Source organism: Carassius gibelio, chromosome A25 (genome assembly GCF_023724105.1).
Source record: "Carassius gibelio isolate Cgi1373 ecotype wild population from Czech Republic chromosome A25, carGib1.2-hapl.c, whole genome shotgun sequence".
NCBI classification, from domain to species: Eukaryota; Metazoa; Chordata; class Actinopteri; order Cypriniformes; family Cyprinidae; genus Carassius; species Carassius gibelio.
Genome location: NC_068395.1, coordinates 7,263,090 through 7,288,513, shown reverse-complemented (window position 1 = coordinate 7,288,513; position 25,424 = coordinate 7,263,090). Strand labels below are relative to the sequence as shown.

Genomic DNA, 25,424 nt, shown 5'->3' with positions numbered 1-25,424 from the left:
GAAGAACCGAGTTTGCATTGGGGGCGGGACCGGAGTGACGTCGCCCGCAGAACTCCTCGGAGTGGGAGGGGCTGTCTCTGAGTGCTTGACTGAAGTGATGAGGATTTTTGATTCATCAGTGACTCGACTCTTTTGAATCCCTTCTCTAAAATAATTCGTTCTTTATAAGAGTACAGTGGCCTTACTGAATTACATTGGCGACACGCCATTGAACCGTTTATTCAATCAATTGATTAAACACGAAGATAAAAGAGCATTTTTTTCATCTTAGGTTTTCCCTATACTGCTGGCAGAGTTTCGTTTTTTTAATTTTAGTCAATATTATACAGTCTTTGATTTTCAAAATGTTGCTTTCAGACTTGAAACAGTAGGTTCAAACAAAGAAACACTATTTTCACAGCCCACACTCAAATGTTATTTTTTCTTAGTAGACTTTGAATGCAGTAAACACTTAAATGTATCAGTGCATGGAAATGAAGATTACTTGTTCTCTTTAAAGTTAAGTTCATGAACACTGATTATTTAACAAAACACCAGTAATGTATCTGAATTGGGGAGTTCACATAGGCTATTTATAATATCGACAATGTCAAGTGAAGAAGCAAAGCTATTTTCCCTTTTGGAAAGTTTCTCCCATTACTTAAACGCTTATGGGGAAAGATAATCTCCTTGCTGGATTCTGAAGAAGCAGCAAGAAGCCAGAAGCAAGAAGCCTGCTGCTCGCTGTAGAAGACCCCCGGCAGTGGAAGATCACCAGCAAGCCTTTCCCTGTGGCCATCCAGCGAAGAAGAGCAAATTTCTGAGCAAATGTCATGCCATGAGTGTGGCTCATGCAGGGATTTCCAGATGGGCACAGTGAGTGGGCCGCTTGTCTGGGCAGCGCCCAGAATGCTCTGATTGCGAGAGCATGAGTCCCGCCCCTCTCCTCTCGCGGATCACCTTCTTTGACAAAGGTGTTCCTCCTTGGCCTGCTGTCCTATTTCTTCCCTCCCCGGAGCCTAGGAGGAAGAAACAGTGGGACAGCGGGGTTCAAACACTGGGCTCGAGTGAACTAATGCCCACACAGGTCCCCCATGCTCCACTCTCCCCACAACACCTCGACTCGCCTGTGTGCTTCACACGTGAGGATCAGTGCCCCTCGTTGGCTGTTAGTGAATCGGTTTCCTTCTTCGGGTCTAAGGAGGAAGGTCTTTCAACATGACTCCATGTTACTGACAGCTTCAGATGCAGAGGACTGGCCGTGTTCCGGCGAAAAGCCCAAAACCCCAGCTCTGATGCAGACAACATGGCGCAGTATGGACAGCGAGCAGTGCAGCTTCCTAGATGAGTGGTACCTGAAGGAACATCATCAATGATTGTAATGCCAATTTTACAAAGAGCATGGACATGGTTCTTTACCCTCCGAGACCGATAGAAATCCGCATTATGAATCACCTACACAATTGACTGTTCTTATCCATATCAGAACAGGAACTCATTGCTCACAGGTCACTGTAGCCCAACCACCTGGAGTGGCTTGGGCTAAATCTCAACTTAGCCAAGAGATCTTTGTCACCCTGGCTCACGCTCCGGCGCTGACCTTGCACTTGCTTATAGCATAGCACTATTGGATGCGTTCCCTATAATCGTTTAACACAATGGGAGAGACCATTCAAAAGTAAACACTCCGGTTACTAATGTAACCTCAGTTCCCTTAGATAAGGGAACGAGAGTTGCGTAAGCTGCATGCCAGTCAATGACTGTCGCATTAGTCTAAAGATTCTGACAAGTTGGTGCTCAGTGCAGACTTGCATTGTTACTCGTTTCAAATCCTTTTGGTAGGTTAAAGCGTCATTTGTTTATGCAGCTACAAGAATGTGAACAAATCAGGACTCAGTGTTCAGAGTAAACAGGAGTTTCCCCATAAGCATTTAATGCCATACTTGTTCACTTATCTCAGGGAACCGTTAGTTAATGGACTGGAGCGTTTCTTGAAACCTTTTGTTAAAGCTAATAAATTGCTACATTACCGCCCAAAGATAAGGGCGATGACCGTTTATATTCTAACACATCCTTAGGCAATGTCCAAAAGAAAGTCATTTAGACTTCTTGTTACATTTTGGAATAATTTCAATAATGTTTGTATTTACATTACATTAGTCTACACTAAGATAATTTAAACATTAAAGTCTCCACTAGGAAAGATTCCACACAAGGGCTGTTAACACTGATAATACTCAATCATTATATGTTCCATTGCCATCTTGTGGTAAAAACAGACTAAAGCTGTTGTCAAGGAAATGCTTTGACTCTTTCTACATAACATGGAAAACAAAAGCCCACTATGAACAGAAACACATTTAAAGTGATTAATTGAGAGAATATAACCTCTAGTTTATATCCCTTACAAAGAAAATTAACCAATCATGGTTTCACAAAAAAAAAAAAAAACATGGTTAAAAAAAAAGGTAAATGTTGAAAATCCTTAAAAATGTATGTGCTTTTTTACAGAAGGAAAGAGAGCAGGAGCGAGATGAAGGGGTGTAATTAAATGGTCATATAATTGGATCTGGAGAACAAGCAATGAAACAGCTTGTTAACTTGTTACTTGTTAGCGTGCCTGAGCCTGCCATTAGCAGAATGTTGTTCTCACATTCTATAGGGACACAATCAAAAAACGGCATGAAAAGGAAACTGTGAGGAACACCTTGAGCGTTTCTCTTCCTGAGAATGATATTCACTGAGAAAGGAGCACATGTGTCAAATAGAACATTAATTTCTCTTAGTTACAATGTTCAGATTAAAATGCCTGTGTGAATCAACTCTAGTCAAAACGAGTATGAATGCTCTTTAACAGATTGGAGGTCATGTCTTTCCTGTGAATGTTTTATAAATGGGGCCCTCAGAGGCATGTTTGATGTTCAGGATGAATGCGGTTCTATACTTTTGATGTTCAGTTGAATTTCAAGCCACCGTAACTTTGAAAATCCACACACTGCTGGTCCGACCCATCAGGTGATACTGAAAAACATAGACAGGGCTCCGAAATCCAAATTCACTAAACCCTTAATTTACTTTTGAGGTCTCAGTGTCTCCTCTGTCTTTCTAACATTTAAAAATAGAAGCACTCTTAAAGCATGTTAACAACAGTGATCATATGTGAGAAAGTGTGAGCAAAAAAAGACAAAACAATTGCAATCTAATGGTGGCAACACTGCAATTCTGGACATTATGCACAGGTCAGTTAATTACCCAGGCTTCCTTTCTGAAATGTCTCCTTAGATTACAGAAATCGCCTGCTTTTGTGATAACAGGAAGTCAAAATATGTGAAAATTGCATAATGTGTTATATAATATGTTACGTTTGTAATGTTCTTTTTCATTATTTTAAACAGAGCTTCGCATAGTGCAACATTATTTTATGTAACAACGTTTGAATTTGCTGCATTTAACCAACAATAATGTGTTTGCTTTGAAAGCTACTGTGTGAGCAATGGTTCAAAAACATTACGCTATTGACAGTGGAAAATGGATCACATTTTGCTAATGTGACCGCAAAAGTACTTTTCCAGATATTCAGACTTACCATTTTTGACTGACTGACCTTAAAAATGGTGAAAAGACCCTATAAATTTAAAGAGGGACCAGGATATCAGACTTGGCTGGGAGCTCTTTTGATTTTGTCCACACCTCAGAACTGTTGTGGTGAGTCGTACTGGACAAGCACCACTCACATCTTCTTTTAGCAATGCAAAATCTTACCTTTATACATAAAGATCCAAAATGTTCTATAGCAAACCAGGCACAAGAATCTCAAAGTAAAGTAATGCTCTGGGAAATTCATCTATTCTGACTAGAAGAATGAAACTAGTTTTCTACAAGAGCTTTAAAAAAAAACCTATCCAAGTTTAGAGTATTTATATTCAGTTTAAACCAACAGTGTTCAAAGAGTGTCAATTTAAGATGTTCCATATCAGAATGTTTTTTGTATTTATTGGTGGTTATAAAGGACAAAACAAACTACGATGTTCAAGTACTGTAGTGTATGGAGTCTGCCAAACTGTTTAAGAGATCAAATCAGACCATCCTTTGGTTTGCTGCCTTTTTGAAAAAAATCCAATAAGAATGTTAAAGTGATTTTTCAAGCACTGGTTCCCCATGTGGATGTGGACGGGTTTGAATGGAACTAAATTACCCCCAAAAAGCCTTCCACTTAAATAAGGACAAAGAGAGCCCACATCTGCCGGTCATCCCTTCAGTATTTTGAACGCTGTAAGCATCTGTTCCAGTGAGCGAAGTGAACCAAATCTATCAGTGACAAGACGACTTAAAGTACAGCACTCAAGAACACAGCCTTTGGCTCGGTAGAGAGGGAGGAAATGGAATGGAAAGATCCAATCTGACAATCACAATGGGCTAGATGATTCATCCATGTTTAATGTAGATTTTGTAACATTTTTCAGGTGGACATAAAACATGAACACTGAATCTTACAAACGACTCTACTGTAAATGAAATCCATCAAACGAGGTATAAAAAAGTTTTTTGTGTAGTTTCCACAAACATAATAGTTGCTCCATTGCTAATTAAATCCATTTAAATACAAATTTCTACCAATAATGATTCAAGACAATAAGAAAATAAATGACTACTAACTGGGCCAAATGTGTGCAACAACAGCATGAGAGTAAAAATATTTTCGGTTGATGCAGATACACCATGCAAATGTGGCCAGTTATAAAACATGAGCGCCAAAATCAGGAATAAGCCCTGACAAATGAAGATACGCAGTGAATTGGCAACTAAAAATTTGGTCAAAGATCCACTTGGAAATACAGCTGCCTTAAAACAAAAATCCTGCTCCTGGTGGGCGGGAGTTTGCAAAAGAGCTGATCCTGCAAAAATAATAGTGTTTTATTTGACATAATGTGTAGTGCAAGCTGGGTAATTTCTCTCATACGTCTGTTTAGGCACTTCAGTATTAATACATTTCAAAAGGATTGTACAGCTAATTGCATTTCCACAGGTAAAAGGCGAATGCTGTGAGCAAAAACATTTATATTCATAGTGTTATTTTTTTTATTGTTTTTACATCCATCTAGATGACGAGAAAAAATACTTACATCACAATTATTAGTTGTTTAAGCATAAATTACAATACTTCACAATAATTAACAGCATGGTTTGTCTGTCAGCCTCATTAATACTCAAAACAGCGGTCCACGTAGACATATTTCAAGTTTTAGCTCAATCCTCATACCTGTGCTTGGTGAAAAGGCTGTAAAGAACTCGGAATGTCGATTTTAGGTCACAATTCACAATATCTGGAATAAAACAAAAAATTAAAAAAAAACTCATTTTACAATTTGAGAACAAAAGCTTTCATAGTTACAATTGTCTTGGCGTGAAGAACTCTTGAGCAGTTAAAAAAACACACAGAGTGCACAGTTTCTTCAGTTCCAGTGCATGTTTGAATTGAATTTAAAAGTGTGAAGAGGATTTATGCAATGCCAAATAATGTACCCGACGCTTCAAGGACTCGACATAATTCAACATAATATAATTCGACATAATGCAAACAACACACACAAATAAAAACCTAGACACACTTTAAACATGAAAATCATTCAAATACACACAGTATAAAGAAAACTCTGAAACCCTATAAATAATAGAGCTGTGTGTGTGTAGTATTTATTCACATTTATGTATTTGACAGAGTCTTTTATCCAAAGCAACTTACGTTGCATTCAAGGTACATATTTTATCAGTTCTTGCTTTGCCTAGAAATTAAACCAATGTCCTTGGCGTTTCTAGCATCATGCCCTTCTGTTTCAGCTACAGGAAGGCTGTTTTAGTATGTGTATATTATGGATACTGTATACGGTCGGTATATAACATCTAATGTATATTGTGAACTGCTGATTTGTTAAACCAGCTCTAAAGAGAAGGTTGCTATTAATTCCATCTTACTTAGATTAATTTAAGTCAATATTATATTAATTGTAACCATAATATTAATACTTTATTATATATGATTATTAACTATTTAAATATTAATTATTCGAAATGAGGGAAAACTGCTAAAAATAGATTATGTATTTTTTTAATTAAAATTAATAATTTTCTTAAAAAAAAAGTTTTAACTAACTATTCTCAAGGAAAGAAAAAAAACAAATGTTTTAGCTGAAGGAAAAAGTAATAATAATAATAATTAATAATAATAACACAATTATGTAAAATATGTTTTTAATATGTAACAAGCCAACCCATGAACCCATGGCCTTTTTAATTTTATTTAAAAATGTTTTCAATTATCTCTGAATCTTTTGCATGTAATGTTTAAGAAATGTACTTTTAGGTTAAAAGAGCAACACTTGTGAATTGTGAAAGTATAAGTACAGTTCTGACAAGACAAATCTTTTTAAAATGGCCTGTCAAGCACACAATTGCGTTGATAGGACTTGAAGAAAACAAAGCCGTAATTACCCTCAGGCCTGGGTTTGGGCCTCGCTAGGTCACCGTCCTGCATCAGCTCAAAGGAGAAAGACACATTATGGACCTGCAGGTCAAAAAAAAAAGATACTGTCTTATTGTAACACCTTGAAGTCCAAAAATAGGGCATGCGTACAATAAAAAAAACCAAACTGGACTGTAGATTGACCTAAAGCAGTTATCTCTGAAGTCCACACACAGAAAGAAGCTACACATAACCCCACTCATCCGTTTCCTGTGCAGAGGCAGATTACAGATGCATCCTGGTGGGACATGCCCATTTGGCACAGGACGGGCCTGCTGGATGTGACCAAGAGGGGGACAAAGTATCCTTCCAGAAGTCCCATCAGCAAGACCAGATACACACCATCTGCAAACTACAAACACACCTCAGTCAGAACAACACGATCCTGTCATAGATGTCAAATCAAGACCACCAAATCAGCATATTAGAATGATTTCTGAAGGATCATATATGACTGAAGACTGGTGTCATGATGCTGAAATACAGCTGGGACTCACAGGAATAAATTACATTTTAAAAAAGATTTGAAAATAATTGAAAAGAGTTATTTGAAATTGTAACAATATTTAATGAAATCACAATTAATTCTTATAGTATTTATGATCAAATAAATTTTTATATTACAATTTGTATTATATATACAGTATATAGTTTATATTCACATTATAACAGAATTTTTAATTAACCGCCATTTTAATTTTGCTTCTTATTAGTTAAATTTAATATATTAATAAATAAAATATATTAATATGAAATATTGGCCAATTGTAAACAGCCAACAAATAAGATGAAGAATAACATCAAAGCTATATTGGATTAAGACTATAGGGTAAAAATATAGAGCTCTACTTTAAATGATATTTTTATGGTGCTTTAGTGAACGTTTTGAAACTTGAATGCTTCAGTTCTCATTGTTATTCCATGTTAAAGAGTGACCAGGAAAGTCAAATAGGTTTGAAAAGACATGAATAAATGATAAACAAATCAGAATTGTAATTAATTTATTGAACAAATGGTCTTTTATAATGTCACTGCTGCTATAATTGTATTAAATCATGGTAATACATGATTCTTTGTCCTTTAGCACTTTCTTTTACCGTAGTCACAATACATTTATTGTGCTGATCCATACGTTACCTGTGTATTCAGTTCAGCTACTTCTACGTTCAGTTTATTCAGGTGTTCGTTGACGAAGGTGATTAGAGTCTGCAGAAAACAGCTGCAAATGTGGTCAGGTTTGTCCAAGAATGTCAATTCGGCTAATATTTTGGTGCTTTCGTACGTTCTTCACCACATTCAGCTTGTCAGAAGCATGATCTAACAAGATATCAAACGCATCACGCACTGAATACAAGAATACATCCATTAATTAAAAACACTACTTTAAAGGAATAGTAAACACTGGTGTTCACAAGTCTGGGGGAGGAACGAATTATAAATGTTTTGAAACTAAGTTTCAAAACTTAAGTTTTAAACTAACCCGGCCTACATTTACTTTACCAAAAACGCATACAAACAGTAATTATTTAAAATAACTGTTTTTTATTTTATTTTAATATAAAGTGTTATTTTGTTTTATTTTATTCGTAATTTATTGCATTTTTTAATTTTTCGGTATCTTATGATCATTCAGAAATCATTCTAGTATGCCGATTTGTTGCACAAGAAACATTTCTTATTATTGACATAAGAAACAGTTTAATACTGGCTGCTTAAGACTTTTGTAGAAAACTTGATATGTTTTCTTTGTTAAACAGAAAGAAAGAAACAATATAAAAGTCTCCACCATCACTCTTAAACATTTTAATGCATCCTTGCTGAATACAGGTATTAATTTCTTTCATAAACTTACTAACCCCAAACTTTTGAACAGTAGTGTGTTTAACATCTAAAATGTAATGGATGGAAAACATGTCTGCAAGATAATATATATAAATAAATAATAATAATAAAAATACATATTTGACTGAAAAATTAAATTATGATCAAGCTCGTTACTAACATACACACATATAAGAATGCAGTTTGAAAATCATCACATAACATCATAACATCAATTAAAGTTATAAAAGTTGCTCAATTAAAGTTAATCTATACAAACACTAATAATTTAACATTAATAGATTAAATCTTTAGCAAATCTTGTATCCAGCATAGAATAGGAATATACTTTACATTACAATGTTGTGGTGCTTATACAGTAGCATTTAAAATTAGTGATTTTATTTGTTTAGTATTGTGTAGAATTTTAATAATCAGTCATAAAGAATTATTTTATTGCATGCAATGGAAGTTAGGCATTTCATTTATCTCCTGTACAGCATGGGAAGCAATTTATCCCTCTTTATTCCACAGTCACTGAAAGCCAAGCGGCTGCCATTTGGGTGTGTGGAAGGGTGATCAAATTGATCGGGCAAGTCTGGGACAGCTCTGGACAGGGCTTCCTCCCCATGAGGCCCCCTCCTCCTCACGCTCTAATCACTCCTGCCAGCCATCAGCCTGGGCAGCAGCAGCTACTGTGTGTGTGATAACAGAACAGCCTCAAGAAGTATTCCACAAACACACACATACAAGTGCAAAATCACACACTTATCTTCCCAGTTGCCAGGTGCCTGCTGGACCGCTATACAGTCAGTGTGTGTGTGTGTGTGTGTGTGTGTGTGTGTGCGTGTGTGTGCGTGTGTGTGTGTGTCCACACAAAGGGTAACGAAACAGCACCAAAGCTAATCCAAATGCCATCTTGTAATCAACGATCTACCACATAATGATTGAAACATATGAAAGAAATCATTACGTAAGGTGCAAAGGATTATTATGAGGGTGACATCTGTAAATTAAGGTACTCTGTGTTGCCAGTGATCTTCTCCATTACCTGACGGGATTGAAGAATGCCCTCTCGTTTCTAAGGGAAAGAAAAAAATGAACTTATTAAATATGAACCGTAGCCAGAAATCTCTAGAAGACATAAACAGCTTTATCAAAATCACTTATGAGCTCCTCTAGTCAGGCACAACAGGAGAAATACAAGATGATTTTTCACATCCCTTCTCCTACATGAACTGTTAATTATAGATATATAAATGTATAAGTTTATAACTAATTAAAATGTTATACCAGTTGTTACTAAGTTTGACTATTTTTCCAGGTATGAAAATGTCCTAATATTTCCAAAGCTAGACAAGTCAGAAAAAAATAAAATAAACTAAACTAAACATCGATATGAGCAAGCTAGCATCAGTTACTGGAGCTTATTAGCTTTAGAAATTGAGGCTAACTAACTATAACTATCCATATTTGATTAAATATTGACAGAAAGCAAGGAAATATTGAATGGAAGCAAGAAAAAAACACCAAGAAAATACAAATTAAAACTTTGACATTGAGTTAGCTTCAGTTATTGAACCTAATAATTGCTCTGGGGAAGTTGTGGCCTAATGGTTAGAGAGTTTGACTCCTAACCCTAAGGTTGTGGGTTCGAGTCTCGGCCAAGTGGCTGCCCACTGCTACGGGTGTGTGTGTGTTCACTGCTCCGTGTGTGTGCACTTTGAATGGGTTAAATGCAGAGCACGAATTCTCAGTATGGGTCATCATACTTGGCTGAATGTCACTTCACTAAGCTTCAGAAATTGAGGATTGTAACCTTCCACATTAGGTTCAAAATCAAAGTAAGAATACATGAACTATTAACATACGTATTGATTCAGTACCAAAGTTAAGCAAAAATACTATGAAAGAAATGAAGACAAAAGGCAAAATCAGTCAGCTAGCGTCAGTTACTAAAGCTTATTAGCTTTCATCTGCATTTTCTAATCTGACTTGCTTTCCTTCCTCAAAGACATCTTGACAAAACCTAGTAATTCAAAAACAACAAATTCATCTTTTGTGTGACTTCGTGGAAAGCTACGAGACAAGTTTATCAGAGAGCGTTTTAAACGCAAACATAACTGTCGCTTGATGTTATCGACTTCTAGCATCATAACGACAAAGATGTACAGTATCAGCAGTTAGAGAATGTTACAGTCTAAAACAGAGGTTACATACCTGAATCACAACCACCTGAATGGACACATGGTCAGGGAGGTGAATGGGGGCTCTGAAGTGCTCTGAGAGCTCCAACAACAGGTAAAGGATGGCCACAATGCTCTTAGCATGAACCGCTAGTCAATAGTGTAAAACAAATTTTTTTCACAATTACATTAAGGTCTTACATTCCTGCTACTGGCATGAAACCAGCTGAGACGTAGCTTCAGCTCTGCAAATTGTTACTTAAGGCCACAGGATTGATGTTCACTTCCATTTAATACCAAAATCAATAGCGCATAAATCTCTCTGCCTCATAAAACACAATAAAACAACCTGCAATTTCTTTAGCGTCTCTTCCACATAAGTGGAGGGATTGAAATCCACTTAAAGACACTGTTACATCACTTTAAGTGTTTTCCAAGCCTTTGAAGCTCGGAGCTATGAGAAACACCCATCAATAGCGTTTTAAACAGACGTTACTTTGTTGTAAAGCCATTTTGTGCACCACAGCATGTCTAAGTGGACACTTTAAGACTCACTGCTTAATACAGGTCCAACAGCGCATAACACTTGTCTTATTAAGGAGCATTTGAATGACTCATGCTGGATCTCTAGGGACCTACAGTCAACGTTCCACTTGATGCTCCCGGTGGAGACCTTCAGAGCATCATTGATCCTCTCCAGAACCGTCTAACCAGCTTTTTGTTTCTGGGCAATCTCAGATTGGGTCACCTCTGCAACATTCAGCTTTTCACCTTTCGAGCTTTTCTATGGAATGGAAAAGCAAGGCCAAATAAGAATACAGAAGACGGAGATCTGAGAAGTTCTCTAGGAGTTCAGGTAGATCTTTCTTGGATATCTAGTCGAATATAACAAATCCAAACTAGCCGTACTGTAAAATAGGCAGAGATTGTTTACTGAAGAGCTTCTGGAGAACCTGTCCATCATAGAGATCTTCGGCCAGGTCCTTCACGATGATCCTGTCCCCAACCAGAACATTGTTGATCCAGTCGATGAGCACCTAATTTGGGAATAATCACGGCCGTATAGGTTTGGAATGACATGAGGGTGAATATGTAATGACAGAATTGACATTTTTGGTTTTTAACGCAAACCTTCATGAGTTCCTGGAGTTTTGGGTCATTTTTTGAATTGGGGTCCACCATGGTGCGGACTTCATTTTCCTATGTGAGGAAGAGAAAGAGACAAGGGTATATTATTAACCCGAGCGAGCATCAATTGAATAATGAGGATACAGGTTTACCTACATAGCATGATGTCCTCAGGATGAAGCTCAAAAGGTGTGGGACTCAGAAGGAGATTAATGGCGTTCATCCCCTCGTCCTGCAGCTCAGATACTATAGAATACAGGACACATTGGGTGAGAGATGACAAATTATTTCTGTATTAAAAAAGAAAAGAAAAGAAAAACCAAGAAAAGCCTTCATATTATTGCTGTTATACAAGTGGTCGACAATATATTCATTTACCTTGTTAGATTATAATGAGTGCCACGGAGAAGTATTTTTTTTACTATAGATAGCTAGGGTTTAGGATCCTTTTAACTTCCCAAATTTAAGTCAATCTGAAAAACCATTAACAAGCCAATTTACAGTACAGTATGTGACCTGACATACTTTACATTGAATTCTTTCAATACTTTATTAGTATTACTGCTTTTATTGCATGTTTGATCAAATAAATGGTGCCTTGCTGAGAATGAGTCTTATTTTAAAATGTTATTATTATTATTCTTTTTTTTAATCTTACTGAAACCAAACTTTTAAACAGTTATGCATAACAAATTAGTAAATAATATATAAATACATTTAAAAAATGATATTAAAATGTAAAAAACACATTAAAATATGTTGAACTTGTATTTAAAAATGTTTAATTAAACATTAAGTAATTAAATATTATTGTTTGCGCTATGAACAATATTTAGCCATCAGAGATATCAGGATGGTTTTCACTTTTTGGCTTGGCCCAGTATAAGCAACCACCACAAAAACTAAAAACAACCTTAGCAACTGCATTGCAACACTTTCGCATCACAGTTAACATTTTCAGAAGAAATTGTAAAATGCATATATTTATTAGATTTGATTAGAACTTCAGGGCATCAACGTTGTCAGCATCCTGAGAGAAACAACCCAGCATGCATCACCGTCAACAGTGCTGATTATGGGGTTATATGAACATCCTGTGCTGGATTCCAGAGGCCTCTCATGGAGGACGATATCTTATTATGTCATGTATCTTGTGCTATGGTGAGCATTAAGGTTAATGTCAGAGATTGTCCAGTTAGCTAGAACTCCAACAGAAGATGCTTTTATGGAACATTTTGAAGGTTTAACTGACATAGTTGTATATGGAAAGAGCTGCATATATATTCACAGAATTAAAAAAAAAAAAATACAAAAAAAAAAAAACTTGTATATGGGTCTGGAATGACATGAAGGTGATGATGACTGTATAATAATTTCCCCAACACTTTAAGTAGTGGTGGTCATCCTGCAGCCTTTTAATTTATATTTCCAAATGTGGAACAAAAGCAATAAAGATAAAATGCACTGCCTCTTCAATCACCCATCCAGATCACACTTCTCCTGTATCCTGTTTGTGGGTGAATAAGAGACAGAGAAATAGACAGTCAGAGTATCAGAAGGCTCAGCTGCTTTTTCCTCTAACTCGGTCTTGCTAGTGCTGATGGATGCTGTGCAATCATTGCAGAAGTGCACTCTGGGAATCATACAAACCCTGATGAGTCCAATTTTATCATAATTGACTTGCGCTATGAAGTGCCGAATGTAAACAATGCATACAAATAAATGAATAAATAATAAAATGACTTTACCCGATTTTCATAAATGAGCTTATTAATACAGGTTAATATTTTACATCAAAAAGTTTTGAAATGTAATATTCTAATAATTTTCAAATGTTACAATTTTATATCTAAATACATAAAAACTAAGCATTTACAATAAAATTCATATGTAAATAAAAAAGCAATACAATATTCTTATTATATTTAAATAAACATACATTTTTATCAAATATTAAAGAACTTATAACATTATTCCAAAATTATTTACATGTACATTTACAGAAATATTGAATCTTATTTTTATTTTATTTTTTTTAGATATTTAGAAGAGTCGACTCATTGTTTTTACATTTATTAAATAAATTACATAAGGCAACAGACAGACAAAAATAAAAAATAAAATAAAAGCACTTCTTGATTCTTGAAACAATTATATTTGGTTTTACTTTAGAAATCGCTGCAACTTTAGGTCACATAAGATATCCTGTTCATTGCAAGCCTAAAAGACAAACACTCAACAGACATGCTTTATCACTGCCATTAAACTTTGGCCTCTATTGGAACATCTACTAAAGAACGGAGCAAACATTTATTAAGAACATTTTAACAAAACAGGAAAATAAATCAAACAAGTCCACAAAAAATAGCTTTAACTATATAAATACCATTGAACCAGTGTGAATAACATTTGCAGTCCATCCTCTCAACTCTGTGGCTGTGCAACCCGTGTTTTGAAATCTAACATTCATCATTTTCTGTTATTAAAGAGGCACGTGTTTGGTTTTTGGTTTATTTCTTTTCAAGAACACACCAGGCAGCATTCAGTCGGGTTTGATTAAACAAGCGTGTTACAGTTTGTTCAAGATCGAAAAGCTGATCTTCAAATAAGGGTTTCTCAGTCTAAAGTATCTCTTCTTGTAGGTCAGTCCAGCAGATCTTCATCCAGCGTGAGAAGTTCAGGTCCAGTGGAACTGATAGCCTCTGGAGAGGATCATGCTCTCCAGATCTCTGTCCTCCGCTTTCTCCTTCAGCCGCTGCTCTTCCAGCAGACTCACCAGTTTGTCTCTTTTCTCCACCACCTTCATGATCTCCACCAGCAGGCTCTGCTCCTCCGTCAGCTCACTCGCACTCTTCTCACAGTCTAGAAATGGAGGGAATACAAAGAGAGGCCTATTGTCAATAACAAGGTAAAGTATCGCCCACATAACATTTTCAGCACGTCATAAAATGTAATCACTTTGAATAACATCACATATGTTGTATGATAAGTATAACACCAGAATCAAGTATTACAATGACACCTTCAGTGGCCATTCGCCGTCTAAGGTCTTGCTGTAGCCTGCTTTGAGTGTCCTCCAACTCCAGTTCTTGAGCACTAGAGACAAAAGCATGTGTAAGAAATGTATAAAAACCTTGATTAAAAAAAAAACAAAAAAACATAGGGGCCACAGTACTTACAAGATCATGAGTTCAGACTCGTATCGCAACAGTTTGTTCTTCTCCAGGACCAGACTGAACCAGGTTTGCAGTAGCGTGGTCTCATCTGTAGAATCATCGCCTGTGAGCACAACATAAGACTAAATTCACTGAACACTGAAATCTATAACACGACTAACATGATTCAGTTTAGTTTAGTTCCTAAACTTATGACTGACAGTGTGAGATTTGAGTCCCAAGCTTCGGATTCTATGGATAGACATAAACTATTAAATGACTTTTGCAGTCATTTGTGATTAATAAAAAATAAAATCTAAATTGAATACTTTAAAACAGAAGCCAAATAATATTATTTAGCTAATAGGCTCCACAGTTTTCGAGTCTCCACATTGATAGTTTCAGAGCATTGTCTCCTACATACTCCAACTCTCTATCCATTTGGAGGCAGCAAATGTCAGTTAACAAAGAACATATTCAACACAAAAAAGTGCACCCCGCAGTCCCTCATCTTAATACAATTATCCACACAAAGACACGTAAACATGCCAAACAATGGATTCTAGCAGGTCAAAGAGCACCGTCACAAAAGATTCACCCCCATGCATTTATTAAAAGCATTCTGCTGCCCTCAGTGAAGTCTGTTGATAGAAGGCAGACTGTATCCTTGCTGTCCACGTCACAAAAGGGACGTCTTCTATACCGCCTGCATCCTTATGGTATTGTGAAAGAGAGAGAGGTACTATGACGAAACAAGCCAGGAATAAGATGTCACATGACACTTAAAGCAATGCATTTCCTTGCTTTATGCATTAATATTATGGTAGCGTCCGTCTATAAATCTAGGAGCAAAGTTCCATCTCTTCATTTCCTAGTATTTCCATTTAGTTTCTTAATACATAACAATGCCTGTCTAATTCTGAGAGCTTTCAAAATATGATTATAAACTCATTATGCAGTATGTTAAAAGGCTGCTGTGATTTGGCTTTTTTCATAAGAACGACTTGTTGCCTTTAATAATCCCCATGTAGATCAACATTCACCAAAATAATGAAACATCACATTTTCAGCTCATTTCTGAGGCACTTTTCCCTTTCTCTCTGTATTTACACAACCCATTACCTCTGCAGTCTCTCAGCATCATTTTGACTCTAAATGACCATTTATTTCGAATGCAAATCCCTGTTATTTGAATCTCAAATTTCCCCCCTCTAAAAAGGTCTAAAAAAAGTCAAGGCAGCAGCTTATTTGCAGGTTGTCTTTGTGTACGTGCCATATGGATTCAGGGGTTAGTCCTGATGTAGTGTTCATGTCATGAAGTGGTTCAAAATCTTTCTACGGACGATCACAATACATTGTACTGTTTACAATAAAACATACAATAAATAACAAAAAATAATAAATAACTATAATAATTTTAAATAAAAAAATGAATTTACTAAAATAAATACAATACATACACAATTATTTTTATAAATTATGTAGATATCATAATACATTTACAATACATAATAAAAAAATAGCAATATTAAAATACAAAATAAAAAATACATGCTACATAAACAAATAAGACATACCAACCTAGTATTAGTAATATAAGTAATTAAATACTTAAATATTTAAAAAATAACAAAATGAAAAAAAAACAACATTAAACATTTTTTTAATATATATTTTTTTAATTATACATTTTTTAAGTATTAAAAGTATTAAAATATATTATTATAAGTCTTAGTTTGTCATTATCAAATAATCTGAGAAGAATAACAGGAAGTACATAGAGACACCCTAACAAGTCACTCCCTGTGACATCCTGTGTGACATGAAATAAACAGGGTAAAACAAAACCAATAATGTATATAATAATATAATTATTATTTTAAGAACAAGTAGGTGGAAATAAGGTTGGAAAATCTCGCTCCCGATGGCAAAATAATTCTCAGGTTTGCACACTTGATACGGCAATGACATAGTGCACTTCATTCATATAGTGAAAGTGAAAGTGAAGTGACATTCAGCCAAGTATGGTGACCCATACTCAGAATTTGTGCTCTGCATTTAACCCATCCGAAATGCACACACACAGAGCAGTGAACACACACACACACACACACACTGTGAGCACACACCCGGAGCAGTGGACAGCCATTTATGCTGCGGCGCCCGGGGAGCAGTTGGGGGTTCGATGCCTTGCTCAAGGGCACCTAAGTCGTGGTATTGAAGGTGGAGAGAGAACTGTACATGCACTCCCCCCACCCACAATTCCGTCCGGCCCGAGACTAGAACCCACAACCCTTCGATTGAGAGTCCAACCCTCTAACCATTAGGCCACGACTTCCCCTTTAAATAATTATATCAGCATCACAGAGTGAGTGGATGGGGCATGTTATGACAATGGGACTGATAATGAGGCACTTAAATAATATTTTTCAGATGTAATAACGTGTGTGAGTGTTAGAATTTACCATACCAGTTTCTCCTCTGAGCATCTTCTCCAGAGCTACACCTTTCTCCTCCAGAGCTCTCTGCTTCTCTTCAACTTCCTCCAGCTGTCTCTGGATTACCTGCCAGTCACATCAGATATACAACAGTTTACAGTAACTGGAATATATATGATTCAGATGTATGTTTCTCAAACAGATCGACTTGACAGTAGTTCATAAATAAATGGTTTTTTTTCTCTGAATATGGAATATTACTCTAGCTCAATATTTATTAATTACATTTATTTAAAACCCATATCATTCTATGACTCGTGTGTGTCAGTGTGTGGCATACCTGAGCCCTGTGAAGTATTTTCAGCTGATCTCTCTTGGTTTGTTGGATGGCTCTTTTCTCTTTTTTCTTCAGTGAGATGTCACCGAAGGTCTATACAGGAAACAATTATATATAAAAAAAGCGCTGATTCAAACTTGAACTGCGTGTTTGAAATATGCAGAAGATTTCCCGCAGATTGTTGGAATAGCATTAGTAGTGTTTCTTTAAGAGAAGTAGAGGAGAGTTTACCCTTTGTGAGTCTGAATTCTGTTCCTCTTCACTAGATGAGTTGGACTCTTGTTGTTGTTGCTGAGCAGAAGCTGTGGACACAAACCCACAACATTCGTTGAAAAAAAGTATCGTTGAAATAGTAAATTGTTTATTATTAAAGGATTTATCAGCAAATACTGAAATAAAGGCAATGGCCATTTAAAAACAAATGGGATTTAGTAAAAGTGAAGTGTGGCCAGATATGGTGACCAATACTCAAAATTAGTGCTCTCCATTTAACCCATCCAAGTGTGCGCACACACTAGAGAACACACACACACACACACACACACACACACACACACACACACACACACACAGCGTACACGCAGTTTAAAATACAGTTAATAAACAAACAAACCCCATATTGCTTGAGAAAGATTTAAAAACAATTAAAATTTATTAAAATTTTAAAAATGGCCCAATTACTGATACTAAAACCAGTTAAATGTTAAAGTTCACTTTAATCTGCAATTACCTTTGCTTCTGAACCTGGAAAGAATGGTCAAGATGTCCTTCTGGTTGTCTCCTTTGGTCTGATCTGCTCCTTCGTTCCTCTTAATGCGCAGAGAGGAGAAGAAATTGAGTTTTCTGGGTGGTAAGGAGGCCATATCATCTTTTGTGCCCTTGTGGGTTTTGGAGCCGAGAGCCACCTGCTCCAGTAACGTGGTGAGCTCACTTCCTGTCTTCACTCTGGATTGACTGCCATCGGGAAACGTGTTGCCATGTTCCCCATCCTGGTTCCTCCGAATGCTGCTGCTAAACAAGCCGCTGAGGTTGAAGGACCCCTCAGACAACGGCCTGGCTTTCAAAGGTCGGTTTCCCCTGAGGACCACAGGGTTGTTCCCTTTTCTGGAGGATAAGGACTTCCGGAGACTGCTGGCCCACTGTTGGAAGCCAAAGAGTGGAGGAGTGGGTTCAGGTTGGGGATGGCTTGGTTTTGGTGGAGCTGCTGGTTCTGGTTGATCATTTGAAGGATTCGCTGAGGTTCTGTCAATTTGTTCTCCCTCAGAATTTGAGGGCTTTTCAGGAGCGACCAAGTCCCAGTCGAGCAGCCTCTCCTTTTCAGATAAAGACAGCACAAGCTTCTTCTTGGGGCTGAGGGAATTCGCTTCTGAGGGAACGGCCATGACGACTGGATCTGGAGAGGAAGTGCTGGGTTTTGGGGATTCAGGAAGGAAACGTGTGCGATAAAGAGGGATTTTGGGGAACTCTTGCATGGGTGTCGACCTCTTGTCCTCCATTAGGGGGCAGTCAGACTCTGTGGTGGATGTTGCAGCCTTTGTTGAGAAGATCTGTGTGAGAAAAGACACATGCTGTGTCCCAATTTGACTGCTTATACTATGCGTGTTCTCTTTTGGAGAAGAAAAAGTACACACTTTTCAGTGTGTAATAAAAGAGTAGTCAAGCTTTGGGATATGCTATTAACATAATACAACTGCATGTTTAACTGACTGCTCTGTTGCAGTTACACGCACCTGGCCACTGAATACTAGCCTTTCAATCATCTTGTCACAATTAACATCTCCACATTTAGTTCATTTAACTTGGCGAGAAAAGTAGCAGCACTTTGGTGTTTATGCAGAGAACTCTGCTCATATTTTTGGATGATGATGCATTTAAAAGTTAATGGATGAGCAGATGTTTATAAAAGTTGGATAGTATGAACAGTGGGATGCAGAGACAATCATTAACAGCTCATGGATAAAACAAATGAAGAACTGTGAACAGACTATAAAAAATGAACTAATTAAACTCTATTTTGATCATTTAGACCAAGAAATCTTCTAAGTAGCAGTTGTAGAACAGCTGGATGAAATAAATGATCATTTGGGGTTAGACAATGATGAGACAGAATAATAAACAAAAAAGTGAATGTAAGTCAGTTTACAGATTCATGGATCTCCTCAAAGTCCGAGTCTCCGTCTTCCTCTGCGAGGACTTCAGTTCTATCGTCTGGTTTTCCACGGTGAAATTTCTTCATCAGGATGAGGGGCAGAGCTGAGTGAGGAAAGCATGCCACAAAGGGCTTTGATAAGTGATCACAGATCTAATGAATTAAAAAACTGTAGTCAAAACAATTAAAATTTGCTGTAAAGACAGAAATGTTTGCCTGTACTAACTGCTTTTAAACGCTCTCAAACAATAGCTGTGAAACTGAATAGCAGCGCCCTCTGGTGAAGTAGGTGGAAATGACCAGCACCCAAAAAAAAAACCTAGTCACTAGTCTGCCTCTGAATTTTAACATATATAAAGTCATATCAACCATTTCGATAGTGCAGCCTTCAGAAAAGTCGCTTTAGAGTTTTGCTTCCAGTACTAAATACCAAGAAACTGATCTCTAAAAATGAAGCACATGTGCTCCGGCGACCAAAAGCTGCATTAGCCTTTATAAATAGATCATGTATGACGCTTGATATTAATCCAGACAGGATTAACAAATGAATTTAGATTAGTTATGTATGGCAACTGACATCACAGGCACTGCAATAAGCAAGGCTGAATCACGCAGCATGTTCAGGCGAGACACGGAGAGACTCATTATTTATTTTGAGCTCTTTATCAATCTTGAGTAGAAAAAATAACTTGTGCATGAAACTCGATTTAGAATTTAAGATTGTGGCCGACAACACAAGCTTGAGGGGAAGGAAAAACACTATGGCAGTGTCTTTGAAGATTTTCATATTGTGTTGTTTTTTTTTTTTTCATGGGATACTTGAACGATACTTACTGTATCGGATTTTCTTCCTCCAGAGGTTGTTTTTGTTGGTAATCTCCCCTTTGGATGTAGAGCGTTTCACTGATGAAAAGAGGAAATCAAACTGAGCACTTAAAGTGACTGATCATTTAAGAGCATTCATTTCAACACACATAATGCAAAGTTATATATTTTCACCTTAAAAAAAAAAAAAAAAAAAAAAAGACCAGCTAGGCAAACAAATCCAACAGCTGCTGTCTAACAAGCTTCATGTTGTGACTGAACAAAATGTTCAGCCCGCTGAAAGACACGTCCACGGGCCAAAAATAATATACAGTCAATGTGAAAGTCTGGCTTTGAATGCCACTCCTTAACTTCATTAAAAAAAACTGACTAGAATCCAAGCTGGAGACCCAAAGATGAACATAACTTCCACATATCAGTCTGTTCAACTATTTACTAGTGAAAAAGTGTCATTTTTGGACACTTCAACCATCCTTAATGTATGAATGAAATGAACTGCCCTTTTATATGTGACTTGAAATCTTTTGGGGGTGACTGTAAGAGACAATAATAATGGATCCTGTGACATAGTAAAACTGAAAAAAGGCTAAAAAGTTTCGACTGACCTTTCTGCAGTGGAGAATCGGGACACGCAGGTGCAGAATCTGCAGGATCGGGCTTTTTAGATGAATCTTTGACTTCACTACACCAAAATATGCAGATAAAAGACTTCAGATAAAAGCTTTCACATATATTATTAGTGGTTTAATAATAAGAAGAATATTTATAATAAAACGGTAATAATAAAATAAAATAATACAATTATTATTCGTTTATTAATAATGAAAAATAAATTCCCTCTAGACAACATATAATTAATGAACACAGTATCTCTCATTTTCAAAACACTTTGAGTCTAAAATGAGGACACAAGTAAGTTTCATAGTTAAGTGTATATTGTGGACAAACCTCACGTTTATGACCTCCGTGGCGTCTGAGAGGTCCTGCACCTCTGCACCCTCAGCCGGAGCGCTGGGGTTCGACAAACCCTTCGGGTCATCCTGAGTTCTGAGAACGGAGTCTGATTCGGCTCCTGCGGGGTCCACGCACACACATATGACAAACTCAATTTAGAAACCAGACCCTGCTCCCATGTTCAGAAATGGTTACATACTGTACCTCAATGTCTGTATAACCCCAGCACAACAACTACTGCTATTACTACTAATAATAAATTGTTTTGTTTATTAATTTACTTTATTAGTATTATTCCACATATCCCGAAGCGAAACTAATTAATAACTTGTAAATGTTACATGGCAGTCTTTAGTTCATCAATTTAATAAAATGGTTTGTAAGAGCTGAATTCCTGTTTAAATGACAGTATAAGGTCACTGACTTTCATAAGATGATTTATCTGAACACATGGCTAAATATGAACTAATTTCTCAGCTTTTAATTCATGTTAAGCAGATATTAGAACCTTGAGACACTCCCCATATGAATGTCTGTTTTGATTCGTGCTTTTCAATAGTCTCCATCCCTCACTATTTAGCTCTTTCCCTCTAGCACACTCTATGACAGTCATTCACGTGTAAAATGAATACAGCAGTCAATACTGCAATACTTTTTAGGTGTCAAATGAGGTGAAGACATAGCAAGAGATCTTCAAATGCGTTGATGAGAGCTTTTTCATTCATTTTTGACCCTGTAAATCTTGCACAAAACACAAAAAAAGTATTTGCAAAATGTTTCATCTTTATATTTAGTTTTTTCAAAATTAGCCAGTTGAATTAATTAAATTACCCATGGATATAAAAAAACTAAAATTAACCCTTGTGTTCTGTTAGTGTTGTTTAAGACCGCAAGGCCTTGATAAAGAAATATATTTAACATTGTTTACAGAAGGGCTCGCAAAATCGCTGTTAGCTCGACCGCGCTGTTGTGTCTTCCAGTCGGGCTACCGAAATGTATCAGCGCCCTGCCTGACAGTCATCTTAAATACATGGTACAAAACGTGGCGCGGGGTTTTTAATATGAATGCATCTCTGGTGGGAACAGACTGTCTTCCGAAAAGTTTTGAAGGGATTTTCCTATAATCTTACCTGTAATACCTGATAAAGTAGCACTTGCTGCTTTGTTTACAGCCGTTACTGGGGAAACCGCTGTATTTCTGCCGAAAGCGCCTCCTGCTGGCAGAGAATGGATTTGCATTCTCAATAAGCCCATCTGCTGTCTTTGTTTGGATCAATGGGAAAAGAGACTCGTATCTTTACCAAGCAAACACGCAGTTGTAAATGTAGAAGTTAATGTGTCTTCTAAAAGTCTAAACAATTTAGACAGTAAGATATATATTTATGTTTTAAATTGATATTAGAATTGACTAATATGAGTTGACTCATGTCTGTTCTTAAAAATGGTGTAAAGACTGACATGTGATGTCTATCATTTAATAAGACATCTTGTTTTGTGAAAACTTGTATCTGAACTGAAAATCATGCCATTTTATGGTTTAATGTGTTACCATAAATATTGCTTTACCCCGCTCATACAATATTTTATTTTTTTCATAAACAACCTTAAATTGTTTTTAAAAAGTCTGCAGATACCCTGTGTAATTAAATTCGTTCCTTGATATTTGTGTTTTAAAAATTAAATTTGATTAACATTGTATTAAAAAAATTGTCTTTTTATGTGGACTAGTTAAATTTATTTTGGGCTACCAAAATCTGAAGAGTGCCTGCCCGAAGCGCTACTAGGGATTTGGAAATTTTGCGAGCCCTCTTATAGTAAGGAAAATTCTAAAATAATTTATAGATTTTTTTTATCTATATATGTAATTTTAACAGAACATGATGGTTAAAAATTTGCACAGACTTTTTGTTTAATGATTATTCTGTATTATTTGAGTTCAAATTAGGAGGCAGTACAGTCACCTTCAAAAAAGCAGATAAAAGGACAGGATAGAAAAGACCCAAAAGAACCAAGTTCAGTCAGACTATACAAGAATTCAGACATAATTTAAAATGGGTCTGATGTATGCACTAAAAATTGTAATAAAAAAATGGTTTGTTGTAGTTCCAATGCTTTTCAAACGTGGGATGTGAAGTTAAATAGTGTGAAAAGTGAAAACACAAAAAAGGGAGAGGGTTACTTTGTATATTTTGGGTGTGATGTATCGGCACAGAATTATTTTTTTAAGCCTATAATGAAAATTGTTAGTTGTGTTGCATTTCATATTATCAGCTTGGTAGTAAATATTTGTATAGAATGTTTCATCATTGCATTAATGAATACAAATGCTTCTTTGCTGGGGGTTACACAGGAAGCTCAGTGAATCGACTGACAAAACAAAAAGCAGAAACAAATTTTTAGATTTAAAAATGAATTTATTTTATGCGTACAGGCTTTAAATATAATATAATTTAAGAGAGACAGTCTTTCATTGTGAAATATACAAAGAAATATAGTAAGCGAAAAACAATCCTTTAAAAATTGGGCAAAAACTAAGTCTTCTTATTAGATGACTTCAGTTTGTTTTAGGAAAAGGAACAAGAGAGTGCTCTTACATGGGATTGGGATAGTAAAGCAGCCTCTGCAACAGAGAGGACAAACATGGAGAAAACAAGAAGGGAGGTTACTTTACGGGACACCGTGTACTAGAAAAACGGGTGCATTCAAATAGCATGCTGTGATAGTCAAGCGTACAAGTGCACTTCTGTTAGTGTGTTAGCTCTGGGAACAAACAAACGCAATGCTGTCTGTCGGTAAAGGACTATGATGATGTTTGTGATGTCTCATAAGAAATATTCATACATTAGACCCATGCTGCATGCATTCACAATAATGGGGTTAATATTATAGTCGAGGGATATGCAGTGCAAAGCGAACAACCAGATCACCTGACCCATGCAGGCCAATCGAGTTCCTGCTCTCACGGTTCAGCCAATCAAGGGTTGGAGCATTGGAAACTTGAAACAGACTATGTATGAATGTAGAGAAGGATGGGAAGAATGAAAATGAAAAGAAAAAAGGAAATTGAGAGAGAAATTGCACTAAAGTCAAGGGTGGATTTTCCAGAACTATAATTATGCATGTTCAGTACACTTAAACACTGATAAAACAGTGCAAGAAAAAAACCCCAAACAGACCATTTTTAAAGCTTTACACCACACATTTAGTAGAATGTTTGGACACTGACTGATTAAACAATTGGAGGTACACTATTCATGGTGATCCCAAAGGACGTTTCCATCACTTTTACATTAGAAATCAATGCAGAATATGATGCATTTCACCAATAAAGACTAATTGCATTACATCACAAAAAAAAAAAACACAATTTTGGTTATAAGCTATATCTAGATACCCCAAAAGGCAGTGAACTACAAAATTACTGAACATTTCAATAATAAAAAAAGAAGCCTATCATATTTTCTAAATAAAGTTGTCAAAATGCATTTCAATAACTTTTGGCCATTCCTTAACGCTGCATTCACGCCAGCCGGCAGCTTCAGGCAGCACAACCCTTCTCAGTAAAGTGCTCTTAGTTTATCAGCTTTGGGTCTTACATTTTCAATCAGAAGAATATTGACGAACACTGAATATTTCTTAAACCCCGAAGGGCCATAGCTGCGTCTTAAAGAGACGGTTCACCCAAAATAATGATAATTTCATCATTTACTCTCATAAACCTCTATGACTTCCTTCCATCTGCAAAATATAACCGAAAAAAGTCAGTGATACAGGTTTGGAATGAAGCGAGGCTGAGTAAGTGATTTGTTATTTTGGCTGAACTGTTTCTTTAAGAAGTCTAAAATTCAGCTTCTCATACAAATCACATAACACTGTTAGAAGTACCAAGAAATAACCTTTAAGCAATAAACTAAGCATTTCAGTGTAAGGGA

The 25,424-nt window shown here is 36.4% G+C and overlaps 1 protein-coding gene and 1 pseudogene across 8 annotated transcripts in view; both read right to left on the bottom strand.

Annotated features, from left to right (window-relative positions):
• Positions 1-5,226: 5,226 nt before the first annotated feature.
• Positions 5,227-12,157, bottom strand: LOC127946888 (alpha-parvin-like; annotated as a pseudogene).
• Positions 12,158-13,773: 1,616 nt separating this feature from the next.
• Positions 13,774-25,424, bottom strand: part of LOC127947215 (F-actin-monooxygenase mical2b) — a 45,134-nt gene continuing 33,483 nt past the window's right edge. For 5 of the 8 annotated variants that reach the window (XM_052544195.1, XM_052544196.1, XM_052544190.1 and 2 more), the window contains 11 exons: positions 21,487-21,610; positions 21,144-21,220; positions 20,548-20,616; positions 19,708-19,817; positions 18,295-19,111; positions 17,796-17,866; positions 17,568-17,657; positions 17,260-17,353; positions 14,814-14,913; positions 14,657-14,730; positions 13,774-14,496 (listed from right to left, as the gene is read on the bottom strand). In XM_052544195.1, the coding sequence (XP_052400155.1) occupies positions 14,312-14,496; positions 14,657-14,730; positions 14,814-14,913; positions 17,260-17,353; positions 17,568-17,657; positions 17,796-17,866; positions 18,295-19,111; positions 19,708-19,817; positions 20,548-20,616; positions 21,144-21,220; positions 21,487-21,610 (1,811 nt within the window). In that variant the 3' untranslated portion in view covers positions 13,774-14,311. Of the gene's footprint in view, positions 14,497-14,648; positions 14,731-14,813; positions 14,914-17,259; positions 17,354-17,567; positions 17,658-17,795; positions 17,867-18,294; positions 19,112-19,707; positions 19,818-20,547; positions 20,617-21,143; positions 21,221-21,486; positions 21,611-23,885; positions 24,500-25,424 lie in introns of those variants that run through there. The other 3 variants (XM_052544192.1, XM_052544198.1, XM_052544197.1) reach the window with 3 other exon arrangements.